Source organism: Sciurus vulgaris, assembly GCF_902686455.1.
Source record: "Sciurus vulgaris genome assembly, chromosome: 11".
In the NCBI taxonomy this organism is placed as follows: domain Eukaryota; kingdom Metazoa; phylum Chordata; class Mammalia; order Rodentia; family Sciuridae; genus Sciurus; species Sciurus vulgaris.
In genome coordinates this window covers 105728023-105750783 of record NC_136472.1, presented here as the reverse complement: position 1 = coordinate 105750783, position 22761 = coordinate 105728023, and the positions used below count along the sequence as shown (strand labels likewise).

At 35.9% G+C, this 22761-nt stretch overlaps 1 protein-coding gene across 5 annotated transcripts in view; it reads right to left on the bottom strand.

Moving 5' to 3' along the window:
- The window catches only part of ZC3H12C (zinc finger CCCH-type containing 12C), a 79996-nt gene that overhangs the window by 7991 nt on the left and 49244 nt on the right, over positions 1 to 22761 (bottom strand). For all 5 annotated transcript variants that reach the window (XM_079101597.1, XM_079101598.1, XM_079101600.1 and 2 more), the window contains exons 3-5: positions 15157 to 15296; positions 9968 to 10202; positions 260 to 366 (exon numbers count right to left, since the gene is read on the bottom strand). In XM_079101597.1, coding sequence (XP_078957723.1) covers positions 260 to 366; positions 9968 to 10202; positions 15157 to 15296 — 482 coding nt within the window. The remainder of the gene's footprint in view (positions 1 to 259; positions 367 to 9967; positions 10203 to 15156; positions 15297 to 22761) is intronic.

Sequence of the window (22761 nt, the reverse complement as noted above, 5' to 3'; positions counted from 1 at the left end):
AAAACATCATATAGAATTAACTGAGTTTCCAAATCATATTTTAGTTCAGGAAAATTCATATGTATTGAAGTCAAATAGGTAAAAACAATTCTTTTTCATGGTCAAGAGAATTTCTTAAACTTAATTATAATCAAAAGAACCATATTTTAAAAAAACATTTTATGCCATTCAAATTTTTAGATGCTGACTTTTATTAACAAAAGTTGAACAATACATTGTGTTCTAAGGACAAATGTTAAATATTCATAAAGAAAGTTACCATATGGACATGGCTGCTTTTTGTGTTCAGGAACAATAGGTTTCTTCCTCAGAAAATTATCCAGACTTGGGCCATGTCTGCCAAGAGGGTCATCAGGAGGCATAAATCTAACAAGGAGACAATAAAACAATGACACATAAGTAGGAGGTTGATAATTTAATTCTAAAGATACAGTACAAAGATTTATTTACTCTAAGATAACTTGAAATTTTAATCCAAGAGTTTTGATTCAACATACAGGGCTAAAAAGAAAAACACAAACAACAACAACAACAACAACAACAACAAAAAACCAAAAAAAACACTACACAAATTTCTCCTGTCTTAGAAACAAAATTAAAAGATTTAAGCTGATTTTTTGAGACAACAGCCAGGCCCCAGTAGGACCCCTGGCCGGACTGACTGAGCCCCATCTCCAGGATCCCTCAGTGCGACAGATCACTCCCTGCCTCCGGGGCCCTCACATTGACTGACTGCTCCCTGCTGCCAGGACCCCCAGACCAACTGACTGTGCCCTATCACAGGGACCCCAGACCGAATGATTACAACCGGCCTCCAGGATCCCACAACCACACCAAACACACCTGAACTCCAGGACCCCTGCCTGACCAACCACATCTTGCCTCCAGGACCTCCTGCTGACCACGGCCACACCCTGAGCTGCAGCTACCCATTTGTCAATGCGTTTCGAAGCCAGAACAGCCATCTTGGATAGTCCTGGAAGCCATAGCTCCGATCTTTAGGTGGGGCAAAACCCATCCTGAGATGCCTGCTGGAGGCTTGAAGCTCAGTGTCAGGTATCTCTCATGCACCAGGCTACTGAACACTGGGAGGTTTCATTACTATATGACTGTTATACTGTAGATTTTCTTTTTTCTCCTTATTGAAAAAATTTAAGTTTTTATTTCTTTATTTTTCTTGCTCTCTTTTCCTTTTGTTCACCTGTTCCCTCAGAGTCTCTTTCTCCCTTTTTTGCATGCTAACATCCAATTGCTTTTGATTACACTCTCACCCTTTCTAGTATCTAGAACTTCTGTATATTCTTTTCTTATCCCATTAACAGCCACATCCTACATCCCTTTGCATCCTCTTTGTCCTCCATTTGGAACTGCAGACCTTATTGCAAATCTGTTTGTTTTATTGAAGATAATATTTTAACTCATTCTGTTTATTATGACAATTTTGTTATTGCCCTCACAGGGGCTATCTGGTCTAGAATTACATAGTGTGAATTGGGCATTGCTAATATTGATCTCCCCTTAAAGAAAGGGTTTTGGAAACCTATAGGGCCACTATAAGCCTATAGGGGGAAATCTGCAATACCCCAGATCTGCACTGCTAGAGGGGAAGATACATGAACAACATGAAGAAACAAGGAAAGAAAATGATCCAAACAAATCTAGATTCTATAGTAATAGAATCCAATGACAGTATGTTAGAAGAAATGTCAGAAAAGAACTTCAGATTATACATGATTAAGATGATTCGCAAAGCAAAGGATGAGATAAGAGAACAAACGCAGGCAATGAATGATAATACCAATAAGCTGAAAGAGCACCTGCAGGAAGCAAAAGATCATTTCAACAAAGAGGTAGAGATTCTAAAAACAAACAAACAAACAAACAAAAAAAAAACGGAAATCCTTGAAATGAAGGAGACAATAAACCAAATAAAAAACTCAATGGAAAGCATCACCAACAGACTAGACCACTTGGAAGACAGAACCTCAGACAATGAAGACAAAATATTTAATCTTGAAAATAAAGTCACCCAAACAGAGAAGATGGTAAGAAATCATGAACAGAATCTCCAAGAACTATGGGATATCATGAAAAGACCAAATTTAAGAATTATTGGGATTGAGGAAGGCACAGAGATACAAACCAAAGGAATGAACAACCTACTCAATGAAATAGTATCAGAAAATTTCCCAAACCTGAAGAATAAAATGGAAAATCAAATACAAGAGGCTTACAGAACACCAAATGTACAAAATCACAACAGATCCACACCAAGCCACATTATAATGAAAATGCCTAACATTCAAAATAAAGATAGGATTTTGAAGGCTGCCAGAGAAAAGCATCAGACTACATATAGGGGGAGACCAACATGGATAGCAGCCGACTTCTCAACCCAGACTCTAAAAGCTAGAAGCACTTGGAACAACGTATTTCAAGCTCTGAGAGAACATGGTTGCCAACCAAGAATCCTATACCCAGCAAAACTAACCTTCAGGTTTGAAGATGAAATAAAATCCTTCCATGACAAACAAAAGTTAAAAGAATTTACAAATAGAAAGCCTGCACTACAGAATGTTCTCAACAAAATATTCCATGAGGAGGAAATGAAAAACAACAATGGAGGTCAGCAAAGGGAGGAACTACCTTAGAGAAAAACCACTCAAAGAAGAAACCAAGCCAACTTAAAAACCAAAAATAAGCCAAATGACTGGGAATACAAATCATATCTCAATAATAACCCTCAACGTTAATGGCCTAAACTCATCAATCAAAAGACATAGACTGGCAGAATGGATTCAAAAGAAAGACCCAACAATATGCTGCCTGCAAGAGACTCATCTCATAGAAAAAGACATCCACAGACTAAAGGTGAAAGGATGGGTGCGGGGGCGCCTGGCAACCCAACCAGTGCTTGACAAGGATCCACTGGGGGAATGATGTTTGCAAGGACTCATCGTCCCGGGAGATGCCAGATGCTTGCCTCCGGGCTCTGGTCCTTTTTCTGCATTATGTTTCCAATATTATATTACTCATACTATTCCTTGGTAGTAATCACTGAGGATGAAGGGAATACTACAGAATTTCCCAAGAATATTAATAAAACATTAGGGACTATAACTCCTTCTCAGCCACAAGTAGTAAAAACTCTTTTACCACTGTGTGATGTGTCTTCTTCCTGGAGTGCTTGTTATGAACATGTAATGTAGTACATAAATTTGGCCACGGAACCGTCTGTCTTTCCAACCATGAGTATGCAAAAAGCACCTCCCACAGTAGCTACTAGATATGTACTAGCTTATTTTATCAATGGCAAGCCCTGCTACCCCCCTAAAGGCAAGCCCTTAGAGAAGGTAGATATAGATCTCCCCCTGTCTCCTACAGGGTGGTTTAATCCAGATGATGGTTTTGTTTATGTGTGGTGGTAAGGTAAAAGAATACGGTTTCACAACATTCCTTCCTTCCTACAAAAAATAGGTCACTCCTATAATAAACATTGGTACACAATGTCCTGTTCTGAGAAAAAGAGCTACATAAGACAATGTAATCTATTTGGTATAAAAACTTAGCCATGGGAACCATTGGGACTGTTGCCCTCCTGTAACTTAGCAATTTAGATATTAATCAGATGGACCTAGTAGAAATGGTCATGTGAGATTATTTGTCTATCGCTTTAACCGCAAGAATAATAATAGTCTTAGGTCACATAGAATTTAGATATTAAGGAAATAAACATTGTATTAGCTCACTGACTTAATTAAATAATGGTAATCTGTACGGTTACTGATTTCTCACAATCTTTCGGTAAAAACAATTTCTGCCTATGCCTTGGAAACTTCTTTGATTTTATTAATCATAAGCCTGACATCATAGCCTGAAGAAAAGTATATATAAACCCAGCCTTCCTCAGAATAAAGTGGGATTGACTGCACCAGAACTAGAGTCTGTGTCTTTCATTCTCCATCCATCGCCGACGTTGTCTCCCCACGCCCCGTTTGCCAGTGTGGAACCCATCCACTCCTGCTAGGGCTGGACCCCGGCAGATGGGAAAAAACCTATTACACATGGACTCAGTAAAAAAGCAGGGGTTTCCATCCTCATATCAGATAAAGTGGACTTCAAGCCAAAGTTAGTCAGAAGGGATAAAGAAGGACATTTCATACTGCTTAAGGGAACCATAAATCAGAAAGACATAATGATAGTAAATATTTATGCCCCAAACAATGGTGCATCCCTGTACATCAAATCCTTTGCAATTTCAGGAATCACATAGACCACAACACAATAATTCTGTGTGACTTTAATGCACCGCTGTCACCACTAGATAGATCTTCCAAACAAAATCCAACCGAAGAAACCACAGAACTCAATAACACAATCAATAACCTAGACTTAATAGACATATATAGAATATTCCATCCATCAACGAGCAGATTCACTTTCTTCTCAGCAGCACATCGAACCTTCTCAAAAATAGACCATATACCATACGTTATGCCACAAAGCAGCCCTTAGGAAATGCAAAAAAAAGCTAGATACTGCCTTGTGTTCTATCAGATCATAATGGACTGAGAGTAGAAATCAATGACAAAATAAAAAAACAAATTACTCCAACACCTGGAGACTAAATAATATGCTATTGAATGAAACATGGATAACAAAAAACATCAGGGAGGAGATAAAAAAATTCTTAGAGGTCAATGAGAACGATGATACAACATATCAAAATCTCTGGGACACTATGAAAGCGGTACGATGAGGAAAATTCATTGCATGGAGCACATTCCAGAAAAGAATGAAAAGTCAACAACTAAATGACCTAACATTACAGCTCAAAGCCCTAGAAAAAGAAGAACAGAATAACAGCAAAAGTAGTAGAAGACAGGAAATAATTAAAATCAGAGCTGAAATCAATGAAATTGAAACAAAAGAAATAATTCCCTCAAAAAATTGACAAAACAAAAAGTTGGTTCTTTGAGAAAGTAAACAAAATAGACAAACCCTTAGCCACACTAACAAAGAGAAGGAGAGAGAAAAATCACTAAAATACATGTTGAAAAAGGAAATATCATGACAGACACCACTGAGATACAGAACATAACGTGAAGCTACTTTGAAAATCTGTATTCCAACAAAATAGAAACTACTGAAGACATTGACAAATTTCTAGAGACATATGCTCCTCCCAAACGGAACCAGGAGGACATACACAATTTAAACAGATCAATATCAAGCAATGAAATAGAAGAAGCCATTAAAAACCTACCATCCAAGAAAAACCCAGGACCAGATGGATTCTCAGCTGAGTTCTACAAGACCTTCAAAGAAGAACTCATTCCAATACTTCTCAAAGTATTCCAGGAAATAGAAAAGGAGGGTACCCTACCGAACTCATTCTATGAAGCTAATATAACCCTCATACCCAAACCAGGAAAAGACACATCAAGGAAAGAAAATTTTACACCAATATCCTTAATGAATATAGATGCAAAGATCCTTAACAAAACACTGGCAAACCGTATCCAAAAACATAGTAAGGAAATCGTGCACCACGATCAAGTGTGGTTCATCCCTGGAATGCAAGGATGGTTTAACATCTGCAAATCAATAAATGTAATCCATCATGTCAATAGACTTAAGGATAAGAATCATACGGTTATTTCAATTGACGCAGAAAAAGCGTTCGACAAAATACAACACCCCTTCATGCTCAAAACACTAGAAAAAATAGGCATAGTGGAAACATACCTGAACATTGTAAAGGCTATTTATGCTAAGCCCATGGCCAACATCATTCTTTATGGAGAAAAACTGAAAACCATTCCCTTTAAAAACGGGAACAAGACAGGGATGTCCTCTTTCACCACTTCTATTCAACATTGTCCTCGAAACTCTAGCCAGAGCAATTAGGCAGACCAAAGAAATAAAAGGGATACGAATAAGAAAAGAGGAACTTAAGCTGTCACTATTTGCTGATGACATGATTCTCTTTTAGAGGATCCAAAAACCTCCTCCAGAAAACTTCTAGACCTCATCAGTGAATTCAGCAAAATAGCAGGCTATAAAATCAACACACATAAATCTAAAGCATTTTTATACACAAGTGACGAAACAGCTGAAAGGGAAATGAGGAAAACAACTCCATTTGCAATAGCCTCCAAAAAAAATAAAATATTTGGGAATCAATCTAACCAAAGAGGTAAAAGATCTCTACAATGAAAACTACAAAACATTGGAGAAAGAAATTGAGGAAGACCTTAGAAGATGGAAAGATCTCCCATGTTCTTGGAAACGCAGAACTAATATTGTCAAAATGGCCATACTACCAAAAGCACTATACAGATTCAATGCAATTCCAATTAAAATCCCAATGACGTATCTCACAGAAATAGAGCAAGCAACTGTGAAATTCATCTACAAGAATAAGAAACCCAGAATAGCTAAAGGAATCCTTAGCAGGAAGAATGAAACAGGGGGTACTGCAATACCAGAATTTCAACTATACTACAAAGCAATAGTAACAAAAACGGCATGGTATTGGCACCAAAATAGACAGGTAGATCAATGGTACAGAATAGAGGACATGGACACAAACCCAAATAAATACAATTTTCTCATACTAGACAAAGGTACCAAAAATATGCAATGGAGAAAGATAGCCTGTTCAACAAATGGTGCAGGGAAAACTGGAAATCCATATACAACAGAATGACCCCTAGGTTTAGACCCCTATCTCTCACCCTGCACAAAAATCAACTCACAGTGGATCAAGGACCTTGAAATCAGACCAGAGACCCTGCATCTTATAGAAGAAAAAGCAGGTCCAAATCTTCAACTTGTTGGCTTAGGATCAGACTTCCTTAACAGGACTTCCATAGCACAAGAAATAAAAGCAAGAATCAATAACTGGGATAGATTCAAACTAAATAGCTTTCTCTCAGCAAAGGAAACTATCAGCAATGCAAAGAGAGAGCCTATAGAGTGGGAGAATATCTTTGCCACTTATACTTCAGATAGAGCAATAATTTCAAGAATATATAAAGAACGCAAAAAACTCTACACGGAGAATACAAATAACCCAATCAACAAATGAGCTAAGGATATGAACAGACACTTCACAGAAGAAGATCTATAAGCAATCAACAAACATATGAAAAAATGTTCACCATCTTTAGTAATTAGAGAAATGTAAATCAAAACTACACTAAGATTCCATCTCACCCCAATTAAAATGGCGATTATCAAGAACACAAGCAACAATAGGTGTTGGCGAGGATGTGGGGAAAAAGGTACACTTGTACATTGCTGGTGGGGCTGCAAATTAGTGCAGCCAGTCTGGAAAGCAATGTGGAGATTCCTTAGAAAACTTGGAAAGGACCCACCATTTGACCCAGCTATCCCAATCCTTGGCCTATAGCCAAAGGACTTAAAATCAGCATAATACAGAGATATAGCCACATCAATGTTCATAGCTGCTCAATTCTTAATAGCCAGATTGTGGAACCAACCTAGATGCCCTTCAGTTGATGAATGGATAAAGAAACTGTGGCATATATATACAATGGAATATTACTCAGCTATAAAGAATAATAAAATTATGGCATTTGCAGGCCAAATGGATGAAATTGGAGGATATCATGCTAAGTGAGATAAGACAATCTCAAAAATCTAAAAGACGAATGATCTCACTGATAAGCGGATGATGACACATAATGGGGGGTGGGAGGGGGGCAAGAATGGAGGAAGGAGGGACTGTATAGAGGGAAAAGAGGGGTGGGAGTGGTCGGGGGGGAAGGAAAAAATAACAATGAATCAAACCTCATTACCCTATGTGAATGTATGATTACACAAATGGTATGCTGTTACTCCATGTACAAATAGAAACAACATGTATCCCATTTGTTTTCAATAAAAATAAATTAAAAGAAAAAAGATCTTATGTTGAACTTGCATTTTTTTTTTTAATTCAAGTAAGTTTTGAGTCTAGCATCTTTTAAATTTTTCTTTTTCTCAGAGAAGTCTTGGGATTTTTATAAGGATTTTAGAAAGCCATTGCAATGGCATTTTATGAGAGTTCTGTAAAAATCTGTGCTGTGAAGTTGTACAAAACAGGTGGGGAGTGAGAGTAAGCAGCTGAGGAAGGGAGGAGGAAGGGGTGGCAGAATGCAGTGTGAAGACAGGGACTTGCCAGACAACAGTTATCTGTTAGATAACTTCATATGCAATAATCCCATGAAGTATTAGCTCCTTTTTACAGATTAATAAATGTTGCTAATTTAGGATTAAAAGAATTAGGTAATTTTTACCTCATGTCCCATGACAAAGGAAACATTAAAATATGTCTGACTCCAAAGTCTTTTCTCTTCCTACTACAGTAAATGTAGTTCTCAGAAGAGATAGAAAAAAAATCTTAAGGAAGTAAACATTATTTGAATTGACTGTACAATGGAGAAAAGAAGGATTTACAGTGCGCATGATAAAAAAGTTATGAAGAATTATACTAGTTGTTATGCTACTGCTAGAATTTGAAATAAGCTTAAGTATCTATCTACAAAGTAAGAATAATGCACGTTATGTATACAATATTAGGGAGTGTCAAAATGGCTGAGTAATAACAGTTGTCAAATATAGTTTGCCATTAAGGAAACAGTATGTCAACATTAAAAGTTAAAAAATAAAAGACCAAGTCACACCAATCCCACAATTTTTTTTAAATGTCTTTTAGTTGTCAATGGATCTTTTTTTTTTTTATTCATTCATATGTGGTGCTGAGGATGGAACCCAGGACCTCACATTCGCCAGGCAAGTGCTCTACCACTGGGCCCTAGCCCCAGCCCCTATCCCACAATTTTAATACAATTATTTTCCAAGCTTTGTCTTTTTAACACAAAAATATTTTTCTATGTTTCTTTTAATAGCTGTCCTAACAATAATTAGGAACAGATGGGGCTGAGACTGTGGCTTAGTGGTAGAGGTCTTGTCTAGCACATGTGAGACACTGGGTTTGAACCTCAGCACCACATAAAAATATAAATAAATAAAGTTAAAAAAATAACATAGCCACAAAAGAGATAGACCATTAAAGGTTATGAACAGTTGAATGATATTCCAATAGGATATGCACTGTAATGCAATTGCTTTCTCTATTGAATACTGAACATATCTGGTCTTTTCTTTTTTTCTTCATTATATATTCCAAGAAATATAATTATTGGATTGGCAAATCTATTTTTGAAGTTTCTGTTAACTTCTGCTGAGATGTACATCAGTTTACATGCATCTTTAAAAGCATAAGGCACACACAGAAATATTTTTGTGAATTAAACAGGTGAGGGGCTGAAGTTGTGGCTCAGTGGTATAGCACTTGCCTAGCACATGTGAGGCACTGGGTTCAATCCTCAGCACCACATAAAAATAAATAAATAAAATAAAGTTATTTTTTAAAAAGTTGAGAAAATAAAGTACTTTTTAGACTGGTTTTGCATTTTTGATTAGTCAAAGATGAACTTTTTCTACATATTTATAAATATGTTCATTTCTATGTCACATGCTGGTTCACGTCATTTGTCCATTTATCAATTTGTAGACTGTGACTATGACTACAATCTTATATTGGTTTTACACTTTAAGAAATCATGCATTTAGTAAGCTAGAAAAGCTCTAATTTAATTTTTGAAAGGCATCTTTTTAGGGGTGAAGATGGGAATTCTTCATTCTCAGAGTCTAAGAAGTTGTCTCAGCCTCAGGTGCTCTGTTAGGAGGTTCAGGGAAGGGCAGGGGCCTGTCACTTATGCAGGGACTTCTGTAGCACAAATCTGCAGTTTTTCTGACTATCACAGGATCAGTGGGAAATTGTTTGTTGGAAGAAACCTGTCTCAGGTCTGGTCAGCAGCAAAATGGAAGATTCTTAGGCAGCTGCCAGGGATGGTTATATTTTTCAAGGAAGCAAAAGCACTGGTTTACTTACTTGTCATTGACAAAGGAATACATTAATAACCGCTCATCTATGAACTTCTTCCATTCTGGTTTTTCATTTGCCAAATCCCTGTAGTTATCATTGGACACAATTATACCATCTGACTCAAAAGCCAGCTTCACGATGAACCTGTCATCGTAGCACACCACTCGCCTCCCCTGGACTCGCCGGGACGGTGTGAAGACCAGGATTTTCTCCTTTTCCAATTTGCGTAAAATTTCCTGATCTGCAAGAAAAAATAGTGAAGGTAGAATTTGAGGAATAAATACATATATAACATATATGAAAACTTTCATACGATGTGAGTTTTTTATGAACTGGTCTACATATAATCATTTAATTAGGGATTATGATTTATAGTTGATAGATGTAGCAAAATTTGTAACTCCACAAAATAACTTTTTCAGGAATTTAAGACTTTAGGAATAGTAAAACAAAACAAATCAACATCAGCAAAACTGAACAGCATAAACCTCAATGTGATTGAAAATTCTGAATTTCATTCCTTGAAGCTTTTGCTAAGAGCAGGAACCAGCAGCACTACTGCTACAATACAGCTTCTTATACATTCCTGCTACAATGACACTCTAACAAAGCATCTGTGCTGGTTTGGAAGTGAGCACAAGGTATTTTCCTCCCAAGTTTGTGTATTTTGTAGGGTTTTTTTTTTTTTTTTTTTTCCTAACTGGGTTGGTGTGACAGTAGAAGAATCTGAAAAGAAGTAGTAGATATAGTAGAGGTAGCAAAAGGAAACCTTAAAATGCAGAAGAAAGTTCAATTCACAGGAGGTAGAAAGCTCAAGAGAAGTTGAGATGAGGTCAGAAATATTGGCTATTATACATTCTGTGTCCTTTCCTCTGAAATGTAGTTAACAAAATGCTGGTTAGTTATTTAAAAAAAAAAACAACTCATCTTTTCAACTGATAATTACTACATGTCTATTCTGTGGCATGTGCTGTGCTAGGTATTAAGGGTCACCAAGGTTAATGTTCTCTCCTCAAAGAGGGCAGTCTTACTGGATCAGACAAACATGCAAACTAGGTAAGCAAAAGTATAACTGCCATTGCAGAAATATGAGTAGGCTATGCAGGAAGAGGAAATGAAGGAGTAATATGGGTCAGCTCTAATACTGATATGTGAATTAGATGATGGTCCTCACAAATGAGTTCACTAAGACCAGAACTTGCTTTAGAAAAGCAGCAGGAGCATTAATAGAAGAAATAAGGGTGACAGAATTAGCAAACCAAGGATAAATCTCAGATTTTGTCACTTTCCACATTTGGCAATCATAATCTCATTGAGCCTGTTTTTTGGGTCTGCAAATGCAGTGGAGAGGCTGAAAAGTAAATGAGTTAACATGAATAAAGGATACAGCATGGTGCCTGGCAAATTCTTAATAAACACTTCAACTTAATAAATCCATGTAATTGTTGATCTCTTTAAAAAAAGTCACAGAAAATCAATATGAAAACAAAAGCCCAGACTCAATTATAAAATTCATCCTATTATAATTACTCTTGAGTGTTTCCCTCATGAACATTTTGGGGATAGGCACCATGTCTCATTTGTCTTTGTATCAATCAACACCCAGCCCGTGAAATGAAACATATCAGTAGATGTTCAATAAATATTTATTTAATAAATGAACAAATGAGCTACTTAAGGATGTATTCACTGTATTATATGCATGAGTAATCCATGGTACTTCATTATTCAGGAGGGTATTTACTAACATCTGATATTCCTTAAGCCTTGATGAAGAGACTGCAGGAATAAATGTGGCAGCCTAACAGTCAACATAATCTTGCTTATTTTGAATTTACAGAATAGCTAATGAGATTGAAAGGACAATTAACTGGATGACACATAAATAATTCCAACTTCCATATAGATTCAGTATAGCTGGTAAGTTAACATAGATGGTGCTTCATAAGTAATTGTTAAAATAAATGGAAGATGAGCAGGGAGTGGTGGCAGATACCTATAACCCCAGAAACTAAGGAGACTGAGGCAGGAGGATCCCGAGTTCAAAGCCAGCCTCAGCAATCAAGTGAGGCCTTAAGAAACTTAGTGAGACCCTGTCTCAAAATAAAAACTAAAAAGGGCTGAAAATATGGCTCAGTGATTATGTGCCCCTGGGTTCAAACCCTGATAGCATTAAAAAAAAAAAAAAAAAAAGAAAAAAAGGAAGACTGGCCAAAGTGCTGGTGTGAATCTCTGAATCTAAAAGCTTTAATATAGTTTTTATTGCATTATTTTTGGTGTACTATGAGCACTGGACTACTCAATTTATCAGGTATTACCTGAATGAGGACTTTAGTAAAGATATTATATTTGGAGAGGAAATGCTTAAAAGCCTCTGATAAAATTCTGGTATTTTGTGAAGTAAAGTGTATATTGAATTTCAGAGATCTGGCATGTTGGTATTTTAAACCAAACTCAGTCGCACTTCACTCTGTGTATCATCATATTCCCTTCTTAATTTTTATTATTTTCCTACAAGGCATTTATATATTTAAACATTGAGCCAGGCACAATTGCTGCATGCCTGTTATCTCAGAGACTCTGGAGGCTAAGGCAGGAAGATTGCAAGTTCGAGGCTAGCCTCAGGAATGTAGTGAGACCCTGTTTCAAAACAAAAAGGGCTGGAGATGTAGCTCAGTTATAAAGAACCCCTGGGTTCAATTCCCAGTACGAAAATATGCCAACAAAAAAACCTCTAGACCTGACTATATGTATGCTGAGGTTGCTATGGTCTATAATACAATAAAATATTTTGAGAAAGATACATTCAACTTAACTTTAACAGTATATTGTTATAGTTATTCTATTTAAGTATTAGTTATTAATCTTTACTGTGCCAAGTATATAAACTGAACTTCATGGGAATGTATGTACAGGAAACTGCAGAATATAGAGGATTCAGTACTATCTGGTTTCAGATATCCATTAGGGGTCTTAGAACATAACCCCCATGAATGGGTGAGGGTGTGTGGCTATGTAAAAGAATATTTCCCATTAAAATTTCTGCCTAAATCTTTTGTGTATTATATCAATAAATCCTAATTTATGGATTCTTCTAATGAATTTCCATTTGTTTTCATTTTTTCTATCCAAAATAATATAGTAATGAATATCTTTAGTCATAAATCCTTGCCTGTGGGCTCTGCTATTTTTTGGGGTGTGTGTGGTGGGGTGGCAACTTATTCCTAAAAGGTGAACTAGTAGATTTAAGAGTACAGTAGCCACTCACCCTCACCCATTCATGGGGGTTATGTTCTAAGACCCCTAATGGATGTCTGAAACCAGATAGTACTGAATCCTCTATATTCTGCAGTTTCCTGTACATACATTCCCATGAAGTTCAGTTTATATACTTGGCACAGTAAAGATTAATAACTAATACTTAAATAGAATAACTATAACAATATACTGTTAAAGTTAAGTTGAATGTATCTTTCTCAAAATATTTTATTGTATTACAGACCTTAGCAACCTCAGCATACAATTTTTTTCTTTCCTTAAGTCAAGAACTTTCACCTTTTCACTTAGAGGAAGTACTTCACAGCTTTTCTTTGGCATACCCAAATTGGTAAGCATAACTCTTGAGCTTTAGGACTTTAATAAGAAAAATAAGAGTTACTTATGCACAAGCACTGCAATAGTCATTCTGATAACCCAAGAAGGCTTCCAATAAGAAATGGATGGGCAGCACAGGCAGTGTAGATATGCCAAACAATGGGATGTGATTCATGTTCTGGACAGGATGGAGCAGGAGAACATGAGATTTCATTACACTAGTCAGAACAGTGCACAATTTAAACTTATGAACTGTTTATGAGTTCATAATAGAACTGTATAAGCATTTTATGTTAGCAACATGAATTCTTTATTTGTTGGATTTTTTCTTATGTCACTGATGAGTTCTTATTCTTAAGAAGTTTCCACAAAGGCAGAAGCTTACATTTTTTGATGTGATTATATCTATCTTTTCCTTTATAATTAGTTCTAAAATTTTTTAAATTTAGAAAGGCCTTCTCCCACTTAAAGACTACTTACGTCTTTGAAGGTTTAATTTTTGACAATTACCTCTTCAACTATCTGGAATTTATTGTCAGAGGGCATAAAATAAGAATCTAAACAAGTACGTTTTTTTCCCAAAAAGTTATTAAAACATTTGTTACCTTTGGTTGAATTATGTCAGCTCTCAGTTTCACATTTTTAGGTGAGTCCATGGCTTTGGACTCCACCCTTGACTGCCTATACATTTAATTTTACAATGATTTATTAATTAGAAATAAAAAAGAATGTCTTAAAATAATCTACCCCTTTGTGTATATGATAGATGATCATTTGTTGTTGATTTGAAAAGTCTGTGGTTTCCTTCAGAGGTGCCTCACAGATTTTGTTAATATCAGAGGTGAAGAAAAGGTTAGGAAGGGCTGGATGCCGATGTAAGTCACTGAAACTGAACAAAGTATTCAATAACAATTAGCAGTTACAGAGGACATCTCTACCTGAAACTCACATTTAAAAATTACAAACTAATGCAAAATATGAATAGAAATAGTTTACTAGGACTAGTCATTTTCTTCTTGTTAGGACAGCACATTCCATGGTCTTATAGTCTTTTTTAACTTGTAAACATTAGAACTTGATGGCCACCTAGTCTAATTTCTTATAAAATATGAGAAAAGTAGGGTCCAGAGGTTCTGTGTGTTGCTCAAAGTTCTGTTGCCAGGAAATGGCAAAACTAGAACAGGCTTCTCGTCTCATCATGTCTCTAAAAGTCAGAATTTTAGGGACTTGGGTTTTAGCTCAGTGGTGGAACACCTGCCTACCAGTTGTGAGGCACTGGGTTCAGTTCTCAGCACCACATATAAATAAATAAAAATAAAGGTCCATCAATAACTAAAGTTTTTAAAAAGGTCAGAATTTTATAATATTTGAAGTCAAAGTTTTCATAAAGTGAAAAATACCTTGACTTACGTAGTGAAGATTATTGTTCAGTTAACATAATAGGTAATTTTTAAACTTGAAAACAACTTTAATGTCCCATGCAAGAAAATTGCAATCATATAGAATAAAGAAAAGCAGATTAAGAATATCTGACAGTGCCAGGTATCTAAAGAGGTATTATATAGAAGCTAGGAACAAATGGCTACCTGTAATGAGCTTACCTGTAATGAGAGCATCAGGTCGGGATTGCTCTTTTCTCCAAGCAGGAACAAAAACTGTAACATCTTTATGGCCTCTTTCCAAAAACCAATCCACTGCCAACTTTATTCCTCTGCAGGAAAATACTTCTTTGTTTCCATGGCTGAAAGATTATTTCAGAATACTTAAAACACTACAAAACCTAAGTTCAATTTAGTTAATTCAAGTTTATAAATAGAAATAATTACATAATAGTAATAGTAATGTGAGATTTGAAAGTTAAGGTGAAGTTGCATAGCTCAGAAAAATTAAGATAATAGTTGAAAAATCAAGATTGGTGAGAAAAAATTAGAAAATTGAAGTGTTTATTATTTAGAGAATAAAGAAAAATAAGTTTTCAGATATAAAGTTATAAAGATTATTCAAAAAGATACAAGCTTTTTCTGACAGAAAAATGAGAAAAGGTTTCAAGAACAGGGAATTTCAATCAAATATAAAAATGTCACAAAACAATGAAATGGAATACTTAATGTGTTTCTAAAACCTTTTCCTTTTTAACAATTCTTATATTTCAATTAAGTCGTGCACAAAGTTTTTTAGGTGACCAATGTAAATAACACCACATACTCACAGAAAGGAAAAACATGTTCACAATGCTTAATCTCATGCAACAAACACTTTCCATATCCTACAATGAAAAGATACCTAGTTTCTGTTCAATAATATTGTGTTGAACCAGGATTAATGATGTCAAAAGGGCATTCAAAATTGGATTAGCAGTCTTAGTGTCCAAAAGAAAATACCCAACTCAGGATGCAGTCATTCAGTAAGTATTTATCTAGCACAAGGTTCTACTTGCACACTTTAACCAAATAACTAAAAATAACACTTATTTCAATCTTTTTAAAGAAAAAAGTTTCTGCTTTGAATGTAATTAACTGCATTCTTTAGAGTTTGAACTCAGGGCTTCCTTTCTTACATATTATTTTCTTTTTGGAACAAAGAAGGGCTGAATGAAATTATGTAAGTAAATGCTTCTGTTAACTTTTAATATAAGTCAAATATTAAGAAGCCCTAGAAATACTAACATATTGTAATCATTTTTAATATAAAACAAAAATGGATTCACTTGCATTACAGATGCTGAGGACTACAAATGCACACAAGAAATTGTGGTTATGGTTCCACAGACCTGTCTTCCTGGTGGTTCAGTGCAAGATTAGAGGTAAAATCAGATGCACTGGAGTTTCAGAGAATGGCATAAAAAAAAGGGAGAGTGTGAGGTCACATTTTCTAGGTAAGAAGGGCTGCCAATTAGCCTGTGAATGCCCCAGCAAAAGGTACAAAGCCATGTTTGGTTTCATGGAAAATCCTGAAATTTAACCAGTCTCTGAAAAACTATAGAAAATGAAGGTATCTTCAGAGGATACATAGAAACACAAGTATTCCTAAATACACTCAACTTGCAAAAACTTTACTATATTTCTGTTTTGCATTATTGCTTTGAAATCTTTGTATTATGCCTTGCTAGTAAAACAATGATATTAGTTTTACTGAGACTTGACAATTTAATTGTTTCTGGCTCTAAAGACAGGCATGCATAAGCAATTTCTTTCTGGTGATTTCATTCGATTAGGGCAACTGTCACATTTACTCACTATTGAAAGAAGATTCCATCTTCTAAATAAAGAACTTTCATAAAATGTGTGAGACAGCAGACCCTTTACAATCATGTGACACAAATTCTATAGATGCTACAACAGGAAACTGTATCAATTCTGATAATAAAGGTTGTCCTCATTATCCTCTCCTCACCCTCCACAAAGCTTCTCCTCATAGGGGGAGAAGAGGAATGAATGAGGATGAAAGGTGGCAAATAGAAACATATAAAGAGCCTGGATTTCTGAGGAGATGGACCCAAATCTATGTTCAATCTTTGTCATATGAGAAAAAATAATTCCCCATTTGTTTAAGCAACTGTAGTGCAACTTTCTCTTATTTGCAGTTGAATACATCCTTAACTTCCACACTAAGTAGACCATATAAACCAAAGTAATCTGACACAGCTCTATCAATACCAGGGAAAAGTATATAGTTTAAGGCAAAAACATTTCTAGGGATAAAAAAGCTATTACATAATAGTAAAATAGGAGCAATTCACAGGCAACTATAGTGATTATGAACTCATAATCTGTATTAATAAGGCAAAAGATCACAGAATTATTAGAAGAAATTAACAAGTGCACAGTCATATAGCAGAAAGCATTAAATAAGAATATAGATAACAAACAATCAATTACAAACTTGATCTAACGGACATATACAAATCCTGCACAAAATCAGAGAATAGAAAATCTCATGAGCATATGGAAGCTTCATAAAATTAGCTATCTACTAGATTATAGAACAGATTTCAACAGGTATCAGAAATCTAAATCATACATAAAATATCCTTTGTCCACAATATGTTACTACATTATAGATATGAGGTTCTAGCAAAAGCAATTTAAATTTTTAACTTCAAAAATGGTCTAATTTTTAATAGCAATAAAAGCTAAACAAATCTAAACAAAAAGAACTTCACAGAGAAAATGAAAATTAGAAACCTGTATTAAAGAACACAAGAGAAGAACTAAATAAAAGAAATAATATAACATTTTCACCAAATGTTAAGACTCAAATTGTAATGGCAACTATTATCAAGTTTACATATAAGTATGTTGTAATACTAAACAAATTATAAAGAGAATTTTTTACAGAACTTGAGATGCTGATCCTAAAATTGATATGGAAAAACAAATGCTAAGAATAAGGTGATATTACAAATCAAAATTAGAAAAAGATGCACTATTGAACCAATGATACTAGGGCAACTGGCTACTCATATGGAAAAATATGAAACTACATTTAACTCTTTCCACATGCAAAATGTAAGTTGTAGGCAGATCTAAGACTTAAATATGAAAAGAAACGTAGTAAAACTTAGAAGAAATGACAGGAGATAGCGGAATAGGGAAGTACTTCTTAAACAAGACATATAACCACATAATATCAAGGAAAAGGCTGATAGATATGAATACATAAAAATTTTTTATCCAAGACTCCATAATTTAAAAAGAAATGTCAGATTGGAAAAAAGAGATTTGCAATTTGTAGGAACAATTGAAATGTTAGTACTTAGAATACCTTAAGTATTGTTTTATATTAAAGAGTAACCCAGTTTTTTTTTAAGGCAAAAGATATGAACAGTCAATTCACAGAAGAAGAAACCCAAATGACCAATAAACACATGAAAAGATGTTCAATAGTGGAAAAATGCAAATTAAAGTCAAAATAAGACACTCCTTCACACCCATCAGATTGGTAAAAATAAAGTCTGCAAACACCAGATGTTGCCAAGAATGTGTGAAAGTAGGAACTCATACAGTACAGGTGGGAGTATAAATTGGTGTAACTATTTAGGAGAGCAATTTGGCAATACTTTATAAAGTTGAAGGCGTGCTTTCTCCAAAACATAGTAATTCTACAACCAGGTTTAGTAAAACTCCACAGTAACCTAAAATTAGAGTCAATGCAATTAGCTGCTGGCTTTCATCCTCTGCCCAGTCTTAGATCTCACATGGGATAGGCAAATGTTCCTCACTGCTTTAGAGAAGGGAAAGACATGCAGGAGGGGATGTGTAGGGTAGGTTCTTGAGTCTCCAAGATTTTCACAGCCAATCTTCGCTGATCAGAGAAAAAAATTAAATGCTAACTAGGAAATTCCTAAAATGGCTGTCATTATCTTGGAAGTCCCTGTTCTGCTGAGACCCAGAATTATTCCTAAGATTTAAGTCTGAGCAGACAACCACCAGGTGGCTCCAAATTGCAGATGGGACTTGGACAGAGTATTTGGGAGACTGAACTTAAACTTTATGGATGTATGCTGAAGGATGTGACTTAATGACAAATGCTAGATACAATAAAAGGGACAACTATAGTAGGTACTGATGAAAAAATGACAAGAGTTAAGTTTCATAAAAATTATGAAAAACAATGTCAGAGTACAATGTAGCTACTGATGCAATTAACTATCTTTTGGTTATTTATTAAAAAAGAATCCTAGCTTTAATTCCATTTAAGAACAAAATTCACTGTAACTCTGTAGTCACTTATGGGCTATCTGCATGCACTCAGGGACTTTTTTCCCCCTCAGTGATAAAATTAGCTAATTCTATATTTATGAATTAGTACATTCCTTTGGATATCAATTTCTTTTTTAACCTAAAAATTTAGCAATAAGGATGGTTGGTAAACCTTACGTGAGTTCTTCTGTTGGGTGAATTTGTTGGCAGACATTGTGGTTATTTTGAATTAGGTAAGAGACCTTGAATATATGCTAAAAAGCTCCCTTCCAACTGTTTTGGCTTAGTGGCACAGGATTCCTGGGGAAAATTCCAAATATTCACTGCAAGTTTTGAGTTAATGTTGGTCAAAATGGGTAATGAGCTTGAAGATCCATCTGACTTGCCACTGGTTAATAGCAGAAAAATATGAGAAGTCCAGAATGTTATCAAGGTCTTTTTCTTTTTTTATTTTATTTTTTACTTATTTTAATTAAAAATCATAAATTTACATAGGGCAATGTTGTTTGATTCATTATTTTTTCCCCTCCCCCCCACCCCTCCCACCCCTTTTTCCCTCTATGCTGTCCTTCCTTCCTCCATTCTTACCACCCTCCTTATCCCTAACCCTAAACCTAACCCTAACCCTAACACTAACACCTCCTACACCCCCTTATATGTCCTCATCCGCTTATCGGCGAGATCATTCGTCCTTTAGTTTTTTGAGATCGGCTTATCTCACTTAGCATGATATCCTCCAATTTCATCCATTTGCCTGCAAATGCCATAATTTTATCATTCTTTATAGCTGAGTAATATTCCACTGTATATATATATATATGCCACAGTTTCTTTATCCATTCATCAACTGAAGGGCATCTAGGTTGGTTCCACAATCTGGCTATAGTGAACTGAGCAGCTATGAACATTGATGTGGCTATATCTCTGTAGTATGCTGATTTTAAGTCCTTTGGGTATAGGCCAAGGAGTGGGATAGCTGGGTCAAATGGTGGTTCCATTCCAAGCTTTCTGAGGAATCTCCATACTGCTTTCCAGAATGGCTGCACTAATTTGCAACCCCACCAGCAATGTATGAGTGTACCTTTTCCCCCACATCCTCACCAACACCTATTGTTGCTTGTGTTCTTGATAATCGCCATTCTAATTGGGGTGAGATGAAATCTTAGGGTAGTTTTGATAAAAAATGCTCATTTTACTCTGCTGTTTGGGATAGGTACACTTATAAAAACACTGCTTTCCAATGGCTTAACTGAAGTAGAAAATTTGGTGTATTTACAAAGATTCTTAGAAAAACTCCACTCAAAAGAATTATTGATATCTCTACATTGTTTCATTTCTCAGAAAATGAAAGAATAAACTGGACATCCTCAAAGTGAATTAGAAAAATGGAGGCATAAACCAAGAGGAAATTGTTATCTGCCTTTCTATGCTGCTTCTACTTTCTGTTAATCTTCTTTGCATCAGTCTAGGACCTAGAAGAGTGGGTTGATGAACTTTTGGATGAATGGATGGTTCCTAATGGCTATAGCATCTGGGGATAACTTTCCCTTTGAAGTAGAACTGGAGTCTTATTAGAATATTCTAATATGGATTTCGTCTCCAAGACTTCTTTCAGCCCAACATGGAAAATATAGTTAAGGAAGTAGAAATGATGAAGAGGAAGGAATAAAGAGTTTGAAAACATGGATAAGAGACTGTCCTAGAATTAAGGTCCTAGGGTGGCAAGTGATTGCCCTGGTAACTTGGACAAAAAGGAAAACAAGTCAGGATATCAAACAGTCGGAGGAGCCTGAAACTACAGTGCCATATGGAGAACACCAACTCTATCCCTTTGAAGTTCCAGTGATTCAATTACCTTTTATAAGTGATTCAGGACTATCAGGGATACCGAATGTGGTAGGGTGCATGGGCTCTGTTTCTCAGCTCATATTACCCATCTCTAAAAGTTATTTTCCAGTGCTCTGGAAGATCTGCAAAAATATGCCAAGGGGCTCTTTGGCATGTTTTTAGTTTACAGCTCTTCATGTGAGAATGTGTACTGGCTGCTATGTTGCTTCTTGTTGGCTGCCTGTCTAGAAGACCAGGCATGACTGGGGTAAATGATAATCCCCCTCATATGGCTGTGCCATGGCTACAGGAAGCCAACCATGTCCTTCAACACCTCTGGCAGCTCCTCATGCCTTTCAAACTCATTATGAGTCACTACTGATGACAGTGAAATCTTTCTGCAGGAGGTGATCTGGGGAGAAGTTGCGCTGCGGCTATTGGATAAGTCTCCCGTTGATTTTTCATCAGTTGCTAACTGAGGCATTTTCTAAATTAATGAGGATGGATTTACAGCAGATCAGAATAGACTCAGTCTTCTCCACTTTTGTGGCAGCCTTATTACTGGGAATAAAAGCATACATGGAGGAGAGGTATTCTGGATGGTAATGATGGACATGTTTTAAGGTATTGGCAACAGCAATCCAGTTTGGGGGAAAAACTGGAGATAAAGATGGGAAGATCAAAAGAAACTTAAGACCACAATGTTACCTGCCCAGTTAAAATTATGCACAAAGGGAACAAACCTTTTTTTTGGGGGCTACCAAGGTCTTCTCTCTTAAGAGACCTGCTTCTTTTAAGAGAGAAGACCTTTAAGATAATGAAAAGTCAAAAGGTCACCACTGTAAGAAGTCAGGACATTGGGAAAAGAAATGCTGAAAGACTGAGGAGGATGCAAGAGATGCAACCCAACTATGAAGTTTAACCACCTCCTCCAGGAAATTCTTCTCCTCAGGAAATTGGACAGGAAGTAACTGGCAAATGGTACAAACTAATAAGCAAAATTGGCATAATGGAGGAGCTTCAAAGCTGGGTAAGAAAGAACCTCATATATTTGCCTGTGTTTCCTGCCTTGATGTTTTTCTGTCTTCTTGTGAATACGGGAGTCATGGATTTTGTAAGTTCTGCTAACCTTTCTTGTTTAACCCTGGTCCAGAAAAATAAGATGCAAGTTTCTCTTGACAACCTTCTACTTGTACTTTCTCCTTTGAGGTTCCTGAGCAAAGAGGAATCTGTTAGAAAAGCATGCCTCTCTCTTGTCCCTCAATGTCCTTAATTTGTGGGAAAGAGACCTGCTGTGTAAACAAAGGGCTACCATATTCTGTACTCCAGGAGTACAGAATTTTGGAGCTTCTGAGTTGGAAGTTGGTGAATATATGCTCTTTTATAATGACAATATAAGCTGGGGTGTTATGTATATGGAATGCCTTTTATGCTATGGGCCAATTTTGAAAAAAAAAGAGGTTTTCTAACATTAATGGTAACTACAATATCACGATTGTGATTCAATTTATTACAGTCATTACAATTTCTCAAAGAAATTTCTGTATTTCATGGTAGAACTCATGCAGGATAGTAAGGTGAAATTAATTTGTACACTAAAGTGTGACAAGGACTACTAAATTTCGAACTGGGTTACTAGAGCCCAGTTATTTCTATCCAGGGACAGCTACTCACAGT